Raw genomic sequence first — 16,822 nt, forward strand, 5'->3', positions numbered from 1 at the left:
CTGCATGTTGCAGCTGCCACAGCTGGAAAATAGCAGAGTGTTATAGTAAATAGTTGTAGTAATATTTTTTTGCCTCGAGTGAATCCTCTGACTCATGGAGAAGCAGAGATTAGCCTGAAATGAAATACATCTGTGTTTGTTTATTGGAACTTGTCTTATCGTATGATTTCAGTCTCCTACACAGAAAAGGTGACAGGGTCAAAAGAATAACAGAGAATTATAATGTGTGATTCGTGTGTCGGGATGAGAAAAAGCATCCATACAGCAACATAGAGAGTCAAACATGCTCAGCATCTTAACCCAAAACAAACATACACACCAAAGACACAAAACAATTTTTTCTGCTAGAATACAAAACTAGTGTGTGTGTGTGTGTGTGTGTGTGGGTGGGTGTTTGTGTGTGTGTGTGGATTTTTTTCTTCTGAGAGTTCTCTGTGAGTGCACATATTTCTATCTGACAAAACAGACTAAACATTATCCTAGGCCCTGGACATATGACCCATAGCTCACTCCAGACTCTTCTCCTACTTTCCCTGCTCTGTCATTTTATTGGCTCCTCTGTGGATCCAGCACAACCAGTGAAACACGCGCACAGAGCCATATAATCAGAGAGAGTTTGTGCTTTAAGACAGGCAGCTCAGCCGACAGCCTTCCCCCTTCGCCTCCGGTAAAATGTCTCGGCTTGTGCTTCAACACTCCCTTTGATTAGCAGGTGTTGATGTGTAATATCAACATGAATTACATGTAATTTTCAATCTTTGACAAGCTTCCTACAGTGGTAGTTTGGTGGTCAAATTAAATGAGTCAAACAGCACCTGCCATGGTCTAATAGAGAAGAGGCGGGGGCGGGGGGCTTTATTGGTATAGAAAGGTTCCTTTGTGTAAGAAACAATCCTATTATAGGTTTGTTTTTTTGACAGCTCAGGTCGGGGGACGTGTCTGGACAATGAACCTCTGAAACGAGACTTCCTGTACCCAACAGTGGCCCCGGGGCAGGTGTACGACGCAGACGAGCAGTGTCGCTTCCAGTACGGGACTTCCTCCCGCCAGTGCAAGTATGGGGTAAGAAACCAGCATCTTTCAAGCCACTCTGCTGATCACATGTTCTCCTCTCACTGAGCCAAAGCGACTCCTCTTACATGTTTAACAAGTTCACATAGGATGATGTAGACGAAGATATCTCAAGGTTGATTTGCGGAAACACACACACTGTGTACATAATGCTCCTAGGGTCCAATCTGAATAGGACTCATGTGATTAGAAGAACTGTATCATTTGATTATAAACTGTTGATCAGATTTGGAAATCTTTTTTTGACATGGACATTTACAATTACCATGTTGCCTGACATTTTATAGCCAAAATAATCTAAATGAATAATTAATTTCAAATTAAAATGTAATCATAATTGCCAGTTGCAGCCCTAGAAATCACTGAAAGAAGGTGTCCCTTACCTCTATGATATCAGCTAATAATCGATCATTATAATCAGAGGTAGCCAATGGTATACATACTCTATATACAATAAGTTTAATATTTTCAAATTCATTGTGCTTCATCATCAAATTCTTGTCATCAGTTTTCACCGTATTTGTTTGGGTTAGGGTCAGGGTCAGGGTTAGTTAGTTGAAGTTCGGGACCATCTTGTTAATAGCTTCCTTTTTAATCTGACGTAATTCCCTCACAGAGTTTATTATTAATTATTGATCAATGACATTGCAAACAGATTTTACATTCACCTGGAACTTAACCCTCTGCATTAATCTGAATATATTTCTGACAAAAGCAAATCCAGATACAGAGAGCAGATTGTGTTATGCCCTTTGTGGATATTATACAATTGATTGAAAGTTAAGTTAGAGATTATAAATTTGGTGCGATGCAGGAGGAAGGAAAACAAAAGGAAATGGGGGAGAAAGCAATTGAGACGCTGCAGGAAATTTTTTGACACTTTTGCTTGAAAATCACATATATAATTAATCAATTATAAAACTGTTCCTGATAAACGTATGACACTAAACTACTTAGTGAGGTACAGTGAGGTACAGAGATTTTAAATTTGGGACAAAGACAGCACAGGTATCAAAGTAATGAGATTATCTTGTCTCTTATTTGAAGATGTGAGTGATGTGCCGCTAATAATAACAGTTTTTCTTCAAGTTTATGTCTCCCTAAACTTCCTGTAGATAGAGAGAGAGAGAGAGAGAGAGAGAGAGAGAGAGAGAGAGAGAGAGAGAGAGAGAGATGATTGATAAAAGTCAACACGACCCTTGTCTGAGTTTTTAAATTTTGTGTCCTGTGATGATAATGATTCACCCTCTTGCCTGGATAATGAGGAAACCTTGACACATACAAGTTAAACAGGCAGTGAAAGACAAGCAGCAACCACATGGTAAAATGAGCGGTTGCAGAAATCCACATCCTATTTAATGAACAATAATGCGACATTGTTTTGCCCGACATAAATATTTGCACACATGATGGAAAAAAAGGGGGGGGGGGGCAGTGATTAGCTGAGATCATGTAGTTATTTCATTTCATTGAAAGAAGTATCTAACAGCAGATTATAACAGGCCCCAAATCGAGCCCTGTCATTTTGGCTCATAAGCTCATAATTGTGGTTTTAGATCAGCATGAAAGACACACATTTATGAGATGTATGAGCGGATCGGATTCCTGCAATGATTCAATGGGGCTAGATTGGAGGTTTTCATATGACAATCAGATCTGTTTCGTACAGCCATCTGTGAAAGAGATGCCCTCTGCGACTGCTTACGGCACTGAATGGAATAGTCTGGTTTCTGTATCTAACACTCAGCCTTACCCTGTTGAACTTTTCCACATTAAGATGCGTATTTTGTTTATTTTCTAACTGTTGTGGACTCCAGAGGATACAGAGGAAAGGCAGACAAGTTTAGCCTGAACAAATCAAAGTTTATCTCTAATATATCTATAAATAATGTCAAACAGCCATAATGTCCTTTTAATAATTGTCCTAAAAAACATGTTGGTCAACCTGCAATTCCTATGGCTTCAGGCTGAAAGATAAGAAAAAGATTTGTAAGGTTTTTAACCAGAGCAAACTGATATTCTGGTCACTAATCTACATCATACTTATTTATCCTCAGGACAGGGTGGACAATTTACCACCGCACATAACCTGGTGTGTCCTGTACAACTGGTGTGTGAGCAGTGATGTGCAGCAGTGGTTCCCAACCCAAACAGCTGTTAAATTTATTTTATAAAAGGGAAATAAATAAATTCTCTACTTATTCATTAATTGTTGTGAAATACTTAAGAATTAATTATTGGGGAAACTTGTGTTACATTTTGTAGTTTCTTGCTGTTTTTCCGAATTAGTTTTAGAACTTTTTAGAAAGTTGGAGGGGTGGTTGAAGAGTTTGAGTCCACAAAACATTTTTGGTGTTTTCGGGATAAACAGTGTTGCAGCCAAATCCAATACAATTGAAGCAATTAATGACCTATCTAGAAAAAAAACATAAAATGCCTCCATACTTCTCCTTTGGTTTCATACGAGTGTATGTAAGCCCCGACATTCATATTCAACTCAAATCGGCATAATTTTTTTTGGCTTAATGCCCACTAATATCTTCCAACGAGGTACATTAAGGGACCGTTGGAAATGCTAACGTCAGCTAGCTTAGCCACTTCTGGGGGACTTTTAGGCTTTAAACATGATGAAAATGACATAGTTTCGAGTCAAATATGAATGTCGTGGCTTACGGACACTTGGACGACACCAAGTGTCAATATATACCAATGTTTAGGGAACATTGGTATAAGATGTTGGGAACCACTCAAGCAGAACAATATAACAAGCCATATTTCACTGAATATGGCCCCTGAAGCCATCAAAGATTCCTATAAATTCTGAGACTTTAAAGATCCTTAAACCCCAGGGGTATTACAGAATTTGAATCACAGCACGAGACTGAGTCAGAGGTGAAAAGAGTAACACAGACGTCAACAGAGGACATTTGTGTAATTTATAGGGACAATTAGTTTTTTAGAGACTTCTTCCCACTTCTCAGTTTGACTATAAGCCTGCATGTGCTCAAAGCTTCCAGACAAAGCTGTGTGTGTGCTTTTCAAACCCGAGCAAGCTGAACGTATGAAAAATAAACAACCGTTGATGGCTATATTAGCAAAAATCCGTCCTGACTGCCTGTGCCCTTTTTTTCATCTCCAGCTTGTTCTCTCTTTGCGTAAATCAATCAGGCCCGTATCCATGTTTGTTAAGGCCCTGGCTGCTGACCTTTCAGCTGGGCCCAGATAGTGAATGGAGCATTGGGTCAGGTTATTGAAACCAGCTGGCAGAGTGGAGTCACTGCAACCAGAGAGTGGCAGTTTGCTGCTTTATTTAATCTGGATTGGCTCAGGGAGCTGCAGGGCCGTGGCATATTTACTGACCCTGGGGGTCAGAATCTATGCGTTGGATCATAACTCTTTTTCATGGGCCTGCTCTTCTGCCGCACACAATTGTCCTGTAAAAGCCTTTGAAGTGGAGACGCGAGGGAACCCAGTTCAGTTTAATGGGAAATTTAATGCAAGGTTGTGCAGAGCTGTCCTTGTAACATGTGTTCACTTTATGGTTTAATTTATTTGGGGGCAACTTAGTGCTATCTCCCCCCCCCCCCCCCCCCCCCCACACACACACACACACACACCATTCCTTCAGTAATCTAAATGGATTCTCCTTACGTCCTAGACTGAGGGGTGAGCAGGAGAAGACAGAGATATGATGTTTCTTCAGACCACTCAGTAATACTAAAGATATTTGTTCGGCCCACAACTCGTCTTTATCTAAGACTTGGGAGGCCTATTGCTCACTCTTGATTTCCCCTAAGCAGGAGAGATGGGATTTCTTGAACTGATGTCACGGTCTCGTGTGGTCCTGAGATGAACGTGAGCAAACGTTAGTCATGGTGTTGATCCAGCTGACTCTTCATTTCTCATAAGAGAACATTAAGAGCAGCTAGTGACCCCTGGCATATTGCTCAAGATGCACTATGATCCAAAGCATATGGGCTCTTGCAGTTAGTTGCCTCTCGGCAGTGTTGATGTGGTCTCATCGACTCCTCTAGTCCTCTGATTTGATCTGGAGTTGTGTAGATAAATTTCCATGCTGTTTGTGGTGTTGTTTTTTTGTTTGTCTCTTAGCTGTTGGATCAGAGAAAAAAACACTAAGAGGAAAATCACCTAAGGCTACTGATAAATCGTTCTCACCCTGATTCAGCAATATACCCTCCAGTCTGCTGAATTGATTTATTCTGATCAACTTGCTTTTGGCTTCTTTCCTAGGAAGTGTGTAGAGAGCTCTGGTGCCTTAGCAAAAGCAACCGCTGTGTAACAAACAGTATCCCGGCTGCAGAGGGGACTCTGTGCCAGACTGGCAGCATCGAGAAAGGGGTAAGTCATCAAATCCTTGTCAGATGTTTAAAGGCTTTCCAGAAAAACTCGTCGGTTGGGGTTCTGATATAGCCTTCACTTGATCTTCCTTCACCCAAACACAATGGAGAACTTTTTCCTGTCAATAGCATTTCAGGAGGATCAACAGAGTATGGATCCCCAACAGGTTAAATCATCAATTAATTGTCAAAGTTATTTAATCAAGAAAAATTTCGGATGCTCAAGCTTCTGTTCTGGTTCCAGATGTAAATACTGGCTCACTTTCTTAGTCTCCAACGATTTAAAACTGAATAATTTGATGTTTTGGGGGTTTTGATTGATGAAGAAGAATAAGAAGATGTCAACAACGACTTTGTTGATGTGTCTTGGATTAAATGATGAATGAATGATGAAAAATGAACTGAAAAACAAAAATCCTTGTCAGATCAGGAGGGAGAAGTTAATAAGCCAGCTGACATTCAAACGCACACCCCTAATCTATTGTGTTTCTCTGATAAGCACTACATTACACTACACAACTCACTTTGATGTATATTCATGTTTTATGGCTAGACATTTTAACTTATTATACCTAATTAGTATTTATATGTTTATTTTTATTATGTGAAGAGCACACTTGTTAAGGAAGACTCCTGTACTCAAATTTATGCTGGTGTGATCAGGCCTTTAGTCTAGATAATACATACCATTACATGTCATTTGGCTGATGCTTTTGTCCAAAGCGACTTACAATTATTACACTCAACATTTATGAGGGGCCATTTAGAGGTTCAGTATCTTGCTAAGGACACTTCGGCATGCAGATGGGGAAGAGTGGGATTTGAACTGGCAACCTTCTGGTTGCAGAACCACCACTCTACCACCTAGGCCACTTTACCACCTAGGCAGAACTTTCTACCCAAGAAATTGTTTGGATGAATTTCTCTTGAAAGCTCCATCTAACTACCTCAGAGTTACTGGGACTTGATCAGATGTTGTCGACTCATCTTAATGATTTGAGTTGAAATTTTTAACAGAGGCCGAAATCTTAGAGTTTTGAAATAATTAAATAACCTTAACTATCAGCATGACTTATTACCACAAGAGGTGTATTTGTCATTTGGGTGGAGCGACCCTTTGAGCTTCGGATAGTGCAGTACCTGGTGATGTGAAATGAGCACTCTGTTACTCTACTCTAAGTGAGGCAATTAGTGGTACCTCACTGGCTCAGCTTGCATCTGTTCCGCTCTGGGAAGGGTGTACCGCTCCCTGCGTGTGCACTCATGCAGTGGGAGCCACCAAACACACACACACACACACACGCAAGCAGGCCAGGCTTGAGGTCATCAGCCCACTGTTGATGCCAGCCAGGTTAGGGAGACAGTTTTAACACGGATTATGGCAACCATTGTCACTGGATGGTCCGAGGTCTAAAAGGGAAGAATAGCAGAGTGTCACGAGCTGTCACCCGTGATTACCATTAGCTCAGTGGAGCCTTTGAGGGTCGGGGCCCACGGACAGGGTCCTGGACAACACAGGGGGCCCCAGGTTGAGCCTGGGGGGCTTTGGAACAGCTTTTGGAGCAGCTTTAGGAGAGCCGGTGGCATACCCTGTCTGCCCCTGCCGGGGGCAGCTTCAAAGGAATATGAATGTCAGCCATTTCTCACCCAGCGTGTAATGGAGAGAGGCCCTTCCAACAGGAGCAGGGAGAGAGGGAGACAGAGAATGGGGGAGGGGTAGCAGGAGGTGGGAGAGCGGCAGAAACTGACCAATGGAGTGTTTTTTTGTGTTCACATAGAATCACACAGATATACTCTAAGGTTGTTTCAAAAAGCAGACCTCATCTTCCTTCTGTGTCCTGCTCCCTCCGCCCTTCTTCCCATCTCTGCGTGTCCTCGCTCCTCTCTGCCACAGCTAATCTTGTTTACATAGCTTCTCAGGATGTGAGTGAGTAATTGTAAAGGAGGACAGTGGCCCAACGTAGCCCTCACCTTGACTGTCCCCGTCTCTCTGGGTTCTTAACCTACTGACACAGTTGGAAAGACAAAGGGCTGTCTCTGATCCCCTCTTCCCTCTGGATCTCTGGACAGCTTAGCACGAGGCTTAAAACACTACTGACACGCTGGACAGGGCTTTCAATCCATCACCTACCTCTGAAACCACGCCACACTACACTGGAAACACTACACAAGAGAACGTGCTTGATCATTCAGATGACGTTAATTAAGCTTCGGTATCATAATGGTTAAGGAAGGGAACCTTTTCAGGGAAATAGCAAAACATGTGTTGCTCAAAGCGGAACAGTTCTAACCCATAATTCTGTCTTAAAACTACACTTTTTTTTTGTTTTTACAGTCAACCAAATACAAATTAAAGATTAAACATTTTCATTTGATTTGTAAGATAAGTCCGTTTTAGAGATGTTTGTGTTTATGAACTTTGGACAGAAGCAGGTTGTTGTTTACGTCCTGCTTACAGCATTTAAACTAAGCCAGCAGCTGTCAGCCGGCTCACCTAGGCCTAAAAACATTGAATTATTGAATGACACCTCTTGTAACACCAGCACAACTGGAGAAGAATCATTAAATCAATATTTACCTGGAGTTTTGTAGCATTAACTAACAATAGGCAACATTTTTGGTCCTAATTGTCAAAGTAAAGTAAAGCTATTCGTCGTGAATTTAAGTTTTAAACAGAAGATTGGGATCCTCGATTAATATTAGCTTTATAATTACAATATTCATATTTAACTCTTGGAAAGAAAGGAAAGAAAAAACAACTACTCCTTTATCAATACGCAGGACGCGACCCAATTGAGTCAGATAAACTGTACAACAATGATGCTCAACAAGGAGGAAACTAGGACCGCAATAACAAAATGGAAAATGATAGGTAGGAGATAACAGGACTAATGCGGAATTGTAATAACAGGGTGTCATCACAAGTTCATCTTAGAGTGTGTTTTGCAATGGAGGGAGAGAGAGGGTGTTATTGAAGGAAAGTCAGTCAGTATGTATATTCGGCATTTTACTGTAGGCAGTCGCACATGCATTTATTGTGAGCTCATGGAAAACTGTAAGACTGACATTTTTCTGTGTGGTGATAAGTTGCATGTTATTGTGAGTCTTAGCTGAGGTCTCTAAAACAGTGTTTAGTGTCTCTGTGTTTTTGTTGTTGAAGAGTCAACCCCTCCGCACAATAACCAAACTTTACCCCCTCTCTGTGTGTGTTTTGCTGTTCCCAACCGGCCAGTGGTGCTACCAGGGGGAGTGTGTTGGGTTCGGTACCTGGCCTCAGAGTGTGGACGGAGGCTGGGGCCCCTGGTCCATGTGGGGGGAGTGCAGCAGGACCTGTGGGGGCGGTGTATCCTCCTCCATGAGGCACTGTGACAGCCCAGCGTAAGTAGGCAAAGTAAGCCACAGCAAGCTGAACACACACATCCAGGTCCTGCCTACAGGTGTGTGTTTGTGTGTATGTGCACATGTGTATGCCGTGTGGTTTTGTGTGTGTCTGAGTGGTAGTAAAGATACTAGTACAGATAATTAGAAGCAAATTGGTAATGAAACATTTACAAGGGTATATGTTTACTTCCCTTCCTTGATAGCTTTTCATTTAAAGCTCAAAGGGAAGACTTGTTCTCAAACATTAACCTTTTATTGTCTCACAGTTTTTTATATTAACAAACAAATGACCCATCAAATTAGCCTGTTTCAATCTGTGGTACAACAGACAGTACACTGGTTCCAAAATTATAACGCCGCACAATTTCATATATGTTTTTCTTGATGCTCTCTGATCCACAAGTACCATGCAGGACACAATCTTTCAAATAAGGCTTCAAAGATCCCATCATGTATGCGATTGTTCTCTACTTGAAAGCGGATTTAAAGTTAGTCACTCAAGAGATTCTTGGGAATTGCGGGGAGATTTAACGTGCTATTAGCATTTAAATGCTGAGTCAAGCCAAAGTTAAGAGGTACATATGTGTTTGCTTTGAGTAGAAGGAGGTGCAGCTGTCAAATCCAAGAAAGACATAATAGCAGTGATTATAAGTCTGAAGTTGCTTCTTCATTTACCAAAGATAAAAAAAACACACTTGAGAGAAAGGGAGGAAGCCTCTGGATTTAAACTTTAGAAAGTAAGGGGGGACCATTATGGCAGAGTGTCTTACACTTTCAATCAAGGCAAGCACATCCCCAAACATAATTATACATCAGTCTTATTAACCTGAAATCACTTCAAAGACATATTAGTACATATTAGTGTAACAAGACACAAGTGCACTGGCAGTTTTCCTCCACGATTTGGTGATTTTGGTGACTGGACGGTCTTAGCTTAAGATGGACTTAAAGACACAACTCTCTCTCCACAGTATATTATTGCGTGGTTGTGTTTAAAGGCCTCCTGTGTGTCCTCACCAGACAAGTCATTGTCCAATGCATCTCCGTCTGGCAGCTAGACGTCTGGGATCTTTATCCGTCTTCAGTGTTTGCATTCCACTGTTTTGGAAGCTAGATATTACGTCAAACACGTCATGGGAAGACACAAGAAAGAGCCAGGGCGAACCAGACGGAAGGGGGGGGCAGGAAAGAGGAGAAGGCACCGGTATAATGTGGAACACCTGTGTAAGGTGATCGCCACGGCTAAGGCATCAGTGCAAAGAGGAGGGTGAGAGAGAAAACACAGTCATACCAGCCGTTAACTCATTCATTACAGAGCCGGTCTCAGAGTTGTTTTGCAGTGAAGTGGAGGAAAGGGAGGCTAATGAAGATGAGAAGAAGGGAAGAGACGATAAGAGCAGAACAACTCGTAAACGCAGTAGATGTGAAGTGAAGAGCGGACGAGGAAAAGGACTGAGTCGAGAATCGCTCTGAGGTTACACACTTGAGTCTCCCTCCCAAATCTAAATGTCATGTCACACTTAAAAGCTCTTAGGACAGCTTGGATTTCATGAATGAATCATTGGCGCAGATGCTCAGCAAAGCAGCAAATGCAGACTTCTGGCAGAGTTTTAGGCCTGTTTCATGACCTGCCGTCACTAAACCTTTCCTGACACACTCACAGCGTCCCGCAGACTGTTTCTGTGGAGAATTCATTTGTGATTTGAGCATTTATGGTGCTCGATGTGATGTGTTGAAAATGTCGTCTCACTTTTCAATCCCCTGCTCATTCAATTCTCCTGTGTCTCTCAGTCCGTCTGGGGGAGGCAAGTACTGTCTTGGAGAGAGGAAACGCTACAGATCCTGTAACACTGACGTGAGTTTCTTAATTTCTTTGTTCTGTCTACTTGGTTTTTAGAGGATAGTGTACAACTCAAAGGGCTTCATACCACTTACAGTTTCAGATTGCTACTCTTACCAAACCCTCTCTAAACATTGTTCTTATTGTCAAACTGCCATATTCCAAATAAGAGTAGATATAAGTTGTGTTCACTTATTTCTGTGCACTCACAACAATGAGCGCAATGAGTGGCAAGACCAGCAGTCACCGTACCACCAACAGACTTGCCCTGGGTTTGCCACTCAGATTTCATATGGGCTACCCTACCTTATTGACCTTGAACCTTTCAGCATAAAGGACAAGCTCTGACTCCATTTTTGTTTTCACCGGAAGTGAGAACTTGTCGCATTAGCTGTGTCTCAATTCAGGTGTCGCATCTTTTGAGAGATCCAGACCACACAGCCAACAGTCGGCTTTATCCACCATAGGTCGTGTAGACTGCTTAACCAGCCAATATACTGCTAAAGCACGCAGTTAGGTAGTAAACCAGTTAATGCTGAATGCAATTTTTAATGGACTTAAAGTCAAGAGCCTTGTGACTTGGCCAAAAATATGAAGTTGCATCCTCTTCCTTGTTTTTATAATAGTCATTCATAGCAACCAGAAGTTAAAGATATGGATATGGAAAGAACAGAAAACGTGGATTGGCTCTGGTTTGTAAAAGGACTGAGGTAGTCGGTCTGTTGAGGCATTCTGTGTCGGGATGGATTTGGCCTGTCACAGCATGACTGCTGCACCTCCTCTTTGCTGCTCCGTGTTCCTCCTGCAGAACATGTTATCCTAGGAATGGCTCTACAAGGAGCGCAGAGATCAGCTAGCAGCATCGAGTCACCTTTAAGCTGTCTGACACGCTTTCTTCTAGGAACGCAGGATAGATGATGATACAAATGTACAAGGCTGTGATTTTATATTCCCCTGGTGACTCTGGGCTTATTCGTCTCTTTGTCACTTTATAATTCATATATTATTTGGGACATTTCACTTGAGTCAACGATGATTGCCATTTCAGAGTGCTGGAGCAATGCTTTAAACAAATATTTCAGATGGCTGCAAGTTGAGATCTCAGTTCAACTATTTCTAGGTGGCCTTTTTTTTCACCAGGTGAAAATTGAAATAGTTAGGGTCCTGGTGGACATTTAACCACAAGTCTTATAAATAACAGCTGAGACCAGGTGCTGAGTGTTTTCTTTGGAAAACAAACAACAACCTAAACCGTTATTTCATCACGCTGACCACACCTTACCCAGGGAAGTGTGTGCGTGTGTGTGTTTGTATGTGTGTGTGTGTGTGTGCGTGTATGTGTGTGAGCACCAGATATAGATCCAATGACACACTATCTCTTACACACAATATATTTTGATGTTTATATGCCAGCCTTTAACATAATGCTCCACTTCAGAGTTATTGAAAGATCATTTTCTAATCAGCTATCCATAAGGTTAGTGTCGTACTGCCATGAAGTTGAGGGACTTGAAAGACAAATGATTTAAGAGTCTACAACCACATGAAAGGCTCTGTGAGGCTGTAGTTGTTATTAGTGTTTAGTTTTGAAGACATTTGGTCATTGACAAATTTAAGTTTTGACCTGATAATGATGCAAGTTAATGTATTACCATAATCATCACAAGAAATACTGTGGTGGATGTGAATGCCTGTGCCAAATTACATTTATCGAGACATTTCTATTAAAATACCAAAAGAAAGTCACAAGATGACCTGTATTATTAGTATTAATCATTAATATTTCCTCAAAATGTTGTTTTTGTCCATTAGGTGATAATTACAGGATGAGTTAAAGAGCTGATCTGCTGGTGGCGCTAGGGGAAAAATATCAGAGGCTTACCAAAGATATCAAGCTTCATCCTCTGGGCACCATGTATTCCAATAGTATTTCAGTTGGTAACAAAAGCTCCTCATCAACAATCAACAACAATAATCATTTTGAACATTTATGAAGAAGTAACACCAAACATGCTCTGGTTCTACACGTTTAAATGTGCCGACCTTTTCTGTAGACTCTATGTTACAATAGCAGGTTAATTAAAAAAGAAAACAATTCTTACATGCTGCCCCAATAATGTGATTTGAAATTGTTCCTTCTCTTAGGCAAGTGTTAGCACATGCAAATATCATTTGGCTGTGCATTGTCATTTCACCACACACTTGTAATAATATTATTTTGTCTCTTCTGACTCATTCTGCATGTTTGATGTGCAAGTTTCAAGCTGCCATATTGGCAAAACACTTGAGTGGTAATGAAAGTGGCCCAGCCTCCCTGTGGCCCGCTCCAGCGTGGAACACATTCAGCATGTGAAATACAGCTTTGACCTGAGAGCTTTTATTTGTCCTGGGGGAGAGTGTTTGGGGGTTTCTAAGGACCTTTTCACATCACTTTTTTTTACCCCCTCTTACTGGAGCAACATCCACATAGTGAAGTCCCATCCCAAATAAATCAATCCGAAATCCGAGCCAGAACCAGGTCCGCACCAGCCTGCACTGCGCTAGGCTTCTCCCTCCTCTGGCTGGGTTTATGTTTCTAATTACCCAGCCAAAGAAGTGCTTCATTATCCATCATAAATCCACACATGAAAACAAAGCAATGTCTCCGAATGCAAAACACACTGCTCTCAATTAGGGATTCCAAGGAACGAGTCTGTTTTAGCGTCGGACAATAAAATGTGACATCTTGTGACATCTATTGTGCATTTGTTAGTAACAGTCTTGTCTATACAAATAAAAGCCTCACCAGAATAAAGAAGAGGTCACAGCAGACAATTCACTTACTTAAATGGTAACAGCATGCTCGCCTGCATGTAAAGATTTTAAAGGGCCTTACCAGTGTGATTGCGGGGTTAACACAAATAGCATACATTTTCCCCATTCTTTAACACATACTTTTCATTTAGTTTGAGGCATTTATGGGGTTTTGGTAATTGGTCTATGATAATAAAATGAATAGGCAGAGTCTTTAAACCATTTTGAGCTGTGTAATCCACCAGAACAACCTTCCTCATTTGTTAGCTCTGAAACAATAATGCTCACTCACAACTTTGGCTCACTGTGATGCATGATTGATGTTCAATGTGAAGGATCAACTTTCTCTTCCCTTTTGTTACTTAGTTTGTTTTGTATGAAAATCTTTTTTAAGGCCATACCAGCAGAAGAAAACAACAACACTGTTTCTAGGCAACTTCCAGGAGGAAATGATAATACAAATAACGAACTCCTCATAATGTGTGTTGTGGTGATCCATGATTGGTAAAAAAGATAGTTATTGAATAAAATGTAAAGAGGCCACTTGGTCTTAGTCTGTCTTTGAATGTATCTTAGCATGAATCTCCTTGAGGGTTTGAAGCTAATTGACTGTTGTTGGTAAATGACTCAACAAAATGAGTGTCTGTTCAAATATGTTTGTATTGTATTGCAACGAAAAATGGCATTTCTGTGCTTGGAGCAGCAGCATAGGCTTTCATAATGTAAGCGTTAATGTCAAATATACTGATCAGTCATAAACAGGCCGAATAATGATACAATGTTTGCTCTTGTTCCTTCCGTAGGCGTGTGCTGCAGGATCCCGTGACTTCCGAGAGAAGCAGTGTGCCGATTTCGACAGCCTGCCTTTCCGTGGGAAGTACTACAACTGGAAGCCTTACACTGGAGGTGAGTCATGACAGCAATTTGTAAATCTTTTGATAAGTTTGTCTGTTAAGCTTAATTTGGAACTTAACAAAATCCGGCTGTACCATTAAAAGTTGTGCAATTTAGATTGGTTCTGGCTGGTCCCAAATCAGCTTTAAACCATTTCACTCTACTTCCTGAAACTTAACAGAAAGAGACTGTGGCTGTAATATAACCGACAAATTTCCAATTTCAGGGATGAATTTGTATTAAAATTAAGTGAAGGTATTACAGAGTTAATTTGTTTTCATGCGTTATGGTTAAGAAAGAACCAATGCTATTGAGCTATCAATTAGCATAATGTTTTGTGATTGGAGGTATTGTGTTACTTTTGTGTAATTTGAAATCCAGTTGTCATTTAGTTAGTTACTCAACAGTTGCACGTAGTGTTATGGTGGTTATACATAGTTTGTAACAACTAATGAGTGAACTACTTTGTTGGGTGCAATAGCCTCATTATAGTGATGTGCAATCCTTTGCTTTATAAACAGTTATGTTACAAGTTTGTGCTTGTGAGAAGGTTGTTGTGTTCAATCTCTATGTTTCTTAGTGCCGTGCTGTAAAGCTTCCCTGTTATTCTTTTTGTGCCACACATGACCTGCTTGTGTACCCAGTTCACAATGACAGAGAGAAGGTGTCTCTGATGAGTAAAGAATTCTTGAGATTCCTCTTCACTGTCCCATGATTGAAGAGCCTCTCTGGTCAAATCTGCTGCTGGCCCAGCCTGGAAGATTTTAAATCTTGTACAGATATCAATGTCCTGACACAACTCATGTCATGAATCTCCCAGGACAAGAGCTGGAGCTATTGGCAGCAGTGAAGGAGTGCAGGCCTTGTTCTCCCCCTAAGTTCTCCCCTTGATGTCTGCAGATCATGGAAAATATCCACTTAACTAAAAACACAGATAGCTCAAAGAAAAAGGGATAAGAGTTTGAAACATGCAAACATGGCTTTTATTTTCCTACAGTGATGGAAAAGCTTAAATTACATCTCTTTTATCACTAGGGTCTGTTTTGTCAAATCCATCACCTCCTGCCTCACATCCCTCTGCAGGCTGGGAGCTGTCATGTACAAACAGTGGTTAACCTGCTCGTGGATGTCAGTGAAATTGTTGCTGGCAGCCAGTCCCGTCTCTGATGGTGTCAGTTTTACAGTGACGTCATATCTGTGGGTTTAGATCTGAGCCCCTCCATCTTTAGTCCACATGATTATTATTGTTGACAAGTTGATAGGAGATCCCAGAGCTGACTGCAAGTCCCGGGACGAGACAAGAGTCTTCGCTTTGTAGGTTCTATTAGAGTTTGTGCTGTGTTGTGTGTGTTTTTGTGTTGTACGAGTGCAGACTGAACTGTGGATAACTGTGAGCTCTGTCTGTGTATTCTGTGTAACCCAGGTGGTGTGAAGCCCTGCGCTCTGAACTGCCTGGCAGAGGGCTACAACTTCTACACCGAGCGCTCTCCTGCAGTCATAGATGGCACCCGATGTCAGGCTGACTCTCTGAACATTTGCATCAATGGAGAGTGTAAGGTAAGGGAGCAGTGCCTTGTTGCCGAGATAGCAGACCACCGGAGCACCAAATAATATAGATCTAATGCGGAATTGATCAGATGAAGTGATGTAGCCATTTTCCCAAAACTGAGAATTTACTTTGATGAGTACAATGTTTTTATATCTGATATACGAAATACCCGGAGCTTGGCCAATATAACTTAAGTCGGACTATGATAAACTCTTGTTTCTTCAGCTTGGCAACATTAGAAATAGCGAGATAGCAATTCAATGGTTATGTTTGGTATTATAGATAATTACTTGAAACATGGTTACAAATAAGTTATAGTGCACTTCTCAATCTTTACTGAATGTCCAATTACATAGGGCCTTCTATCGCACGTCCCAGTCTTGCTCAGTGGACATAGTTATGATGGACATCACATGACCAAGGTTCCATTCCCAGGTCACAAACTGATACAGAGTAAAGCTTCAGGGAAATCTGGAAAGTGGACCTTGAGACAAATTGTTTTCAGCCACTGTTTCCAAGGTCTAGAATGAACTTTCATGTTGAGTTGTAATTCTGTATTCATAGTTTGTTGTTAAAGGACTGATATTTATAATTAACATTTTATTGTAGTTTCTATCTCATTGATTAAAGCTGGGGGTATCATAGTGGGGTCAAGGCACCGCTAAGTGTCCTTGAGGGGTTCCAGGGGTTCTGTGGCGAAAAGGGAATCATTTATTTTCTGCATAACTTCACCCATAAGTAACACAGTGAGAGAATGTGTGACTATTTCGGTCCTGAATTTCATACATAAAACATCCAAACCCCAAAGTCAAATGGGGTCTGTGGTCTAGTTTGTGTCAGTTAAGGGATCTTTGAACTGCAAAGGTTTGAAAACCACTGGATTAGGGGATAATTTCTCCTTAAATAGAATGTGTTATTTCTAGATCTGCTCAATCT

At 41.2% G+C, this 16,822-nt stretch overlaps 1 protein-coding gene across 1 annotated transcript in view; it reads left to right on the plus strand.

Annotated features, from left to right (window-relative positions):
- adamts6 (ADAM metallopeptidase with thrombospondin type 1 motif, 6) overlaps positions 1-16,822 on the plus strand; it is a 62,351-nt gene that overhangs the window by 25,900 nt on the left and 19,629 nt on the right. Inside the window, exons 11-16 of the mRNA XM_053411305.1 lie at positions 921-1,062; positions 5,323-5,430; positions 8,662-8,807; positions 10,602-10,665; positions 14,247-14,349; positions 15,761-15,894. Of these exons, the coding sequence (XP_053267280.1) occupies positions 921-1,062; positions 5,323-5,430; positions 8,662-8,807; positions 10,602-10,665; positions 14,247-14,349; positions 15,761-15,894 (697 nt within the window). The remainder of the gene's footprint in view (positions 1-920; positions 1,063-5,322; positions 5,431-8,661; positions 8,808-10,601; positions 10,666-14,246; positions 14,350-15,760; positions 15,895-16,822) is intronic.

The sequence above is a fragment of the Pleuronectes platessa genome, chromosome 19 (assembly GCF_947347685.1).
Source record: "Pleuronectes platessa chromosome 19, fPlePla1.1, whole genome shotgun sequence".
Classification (NCBI taxonomy): domain Eukaryota; kingdom Metazoa; phylum Chordata; class Actinopteri; order Pleuronectiformes; family Pleuronectidae; genus Pleuronectes; species Pleuronectes platessa.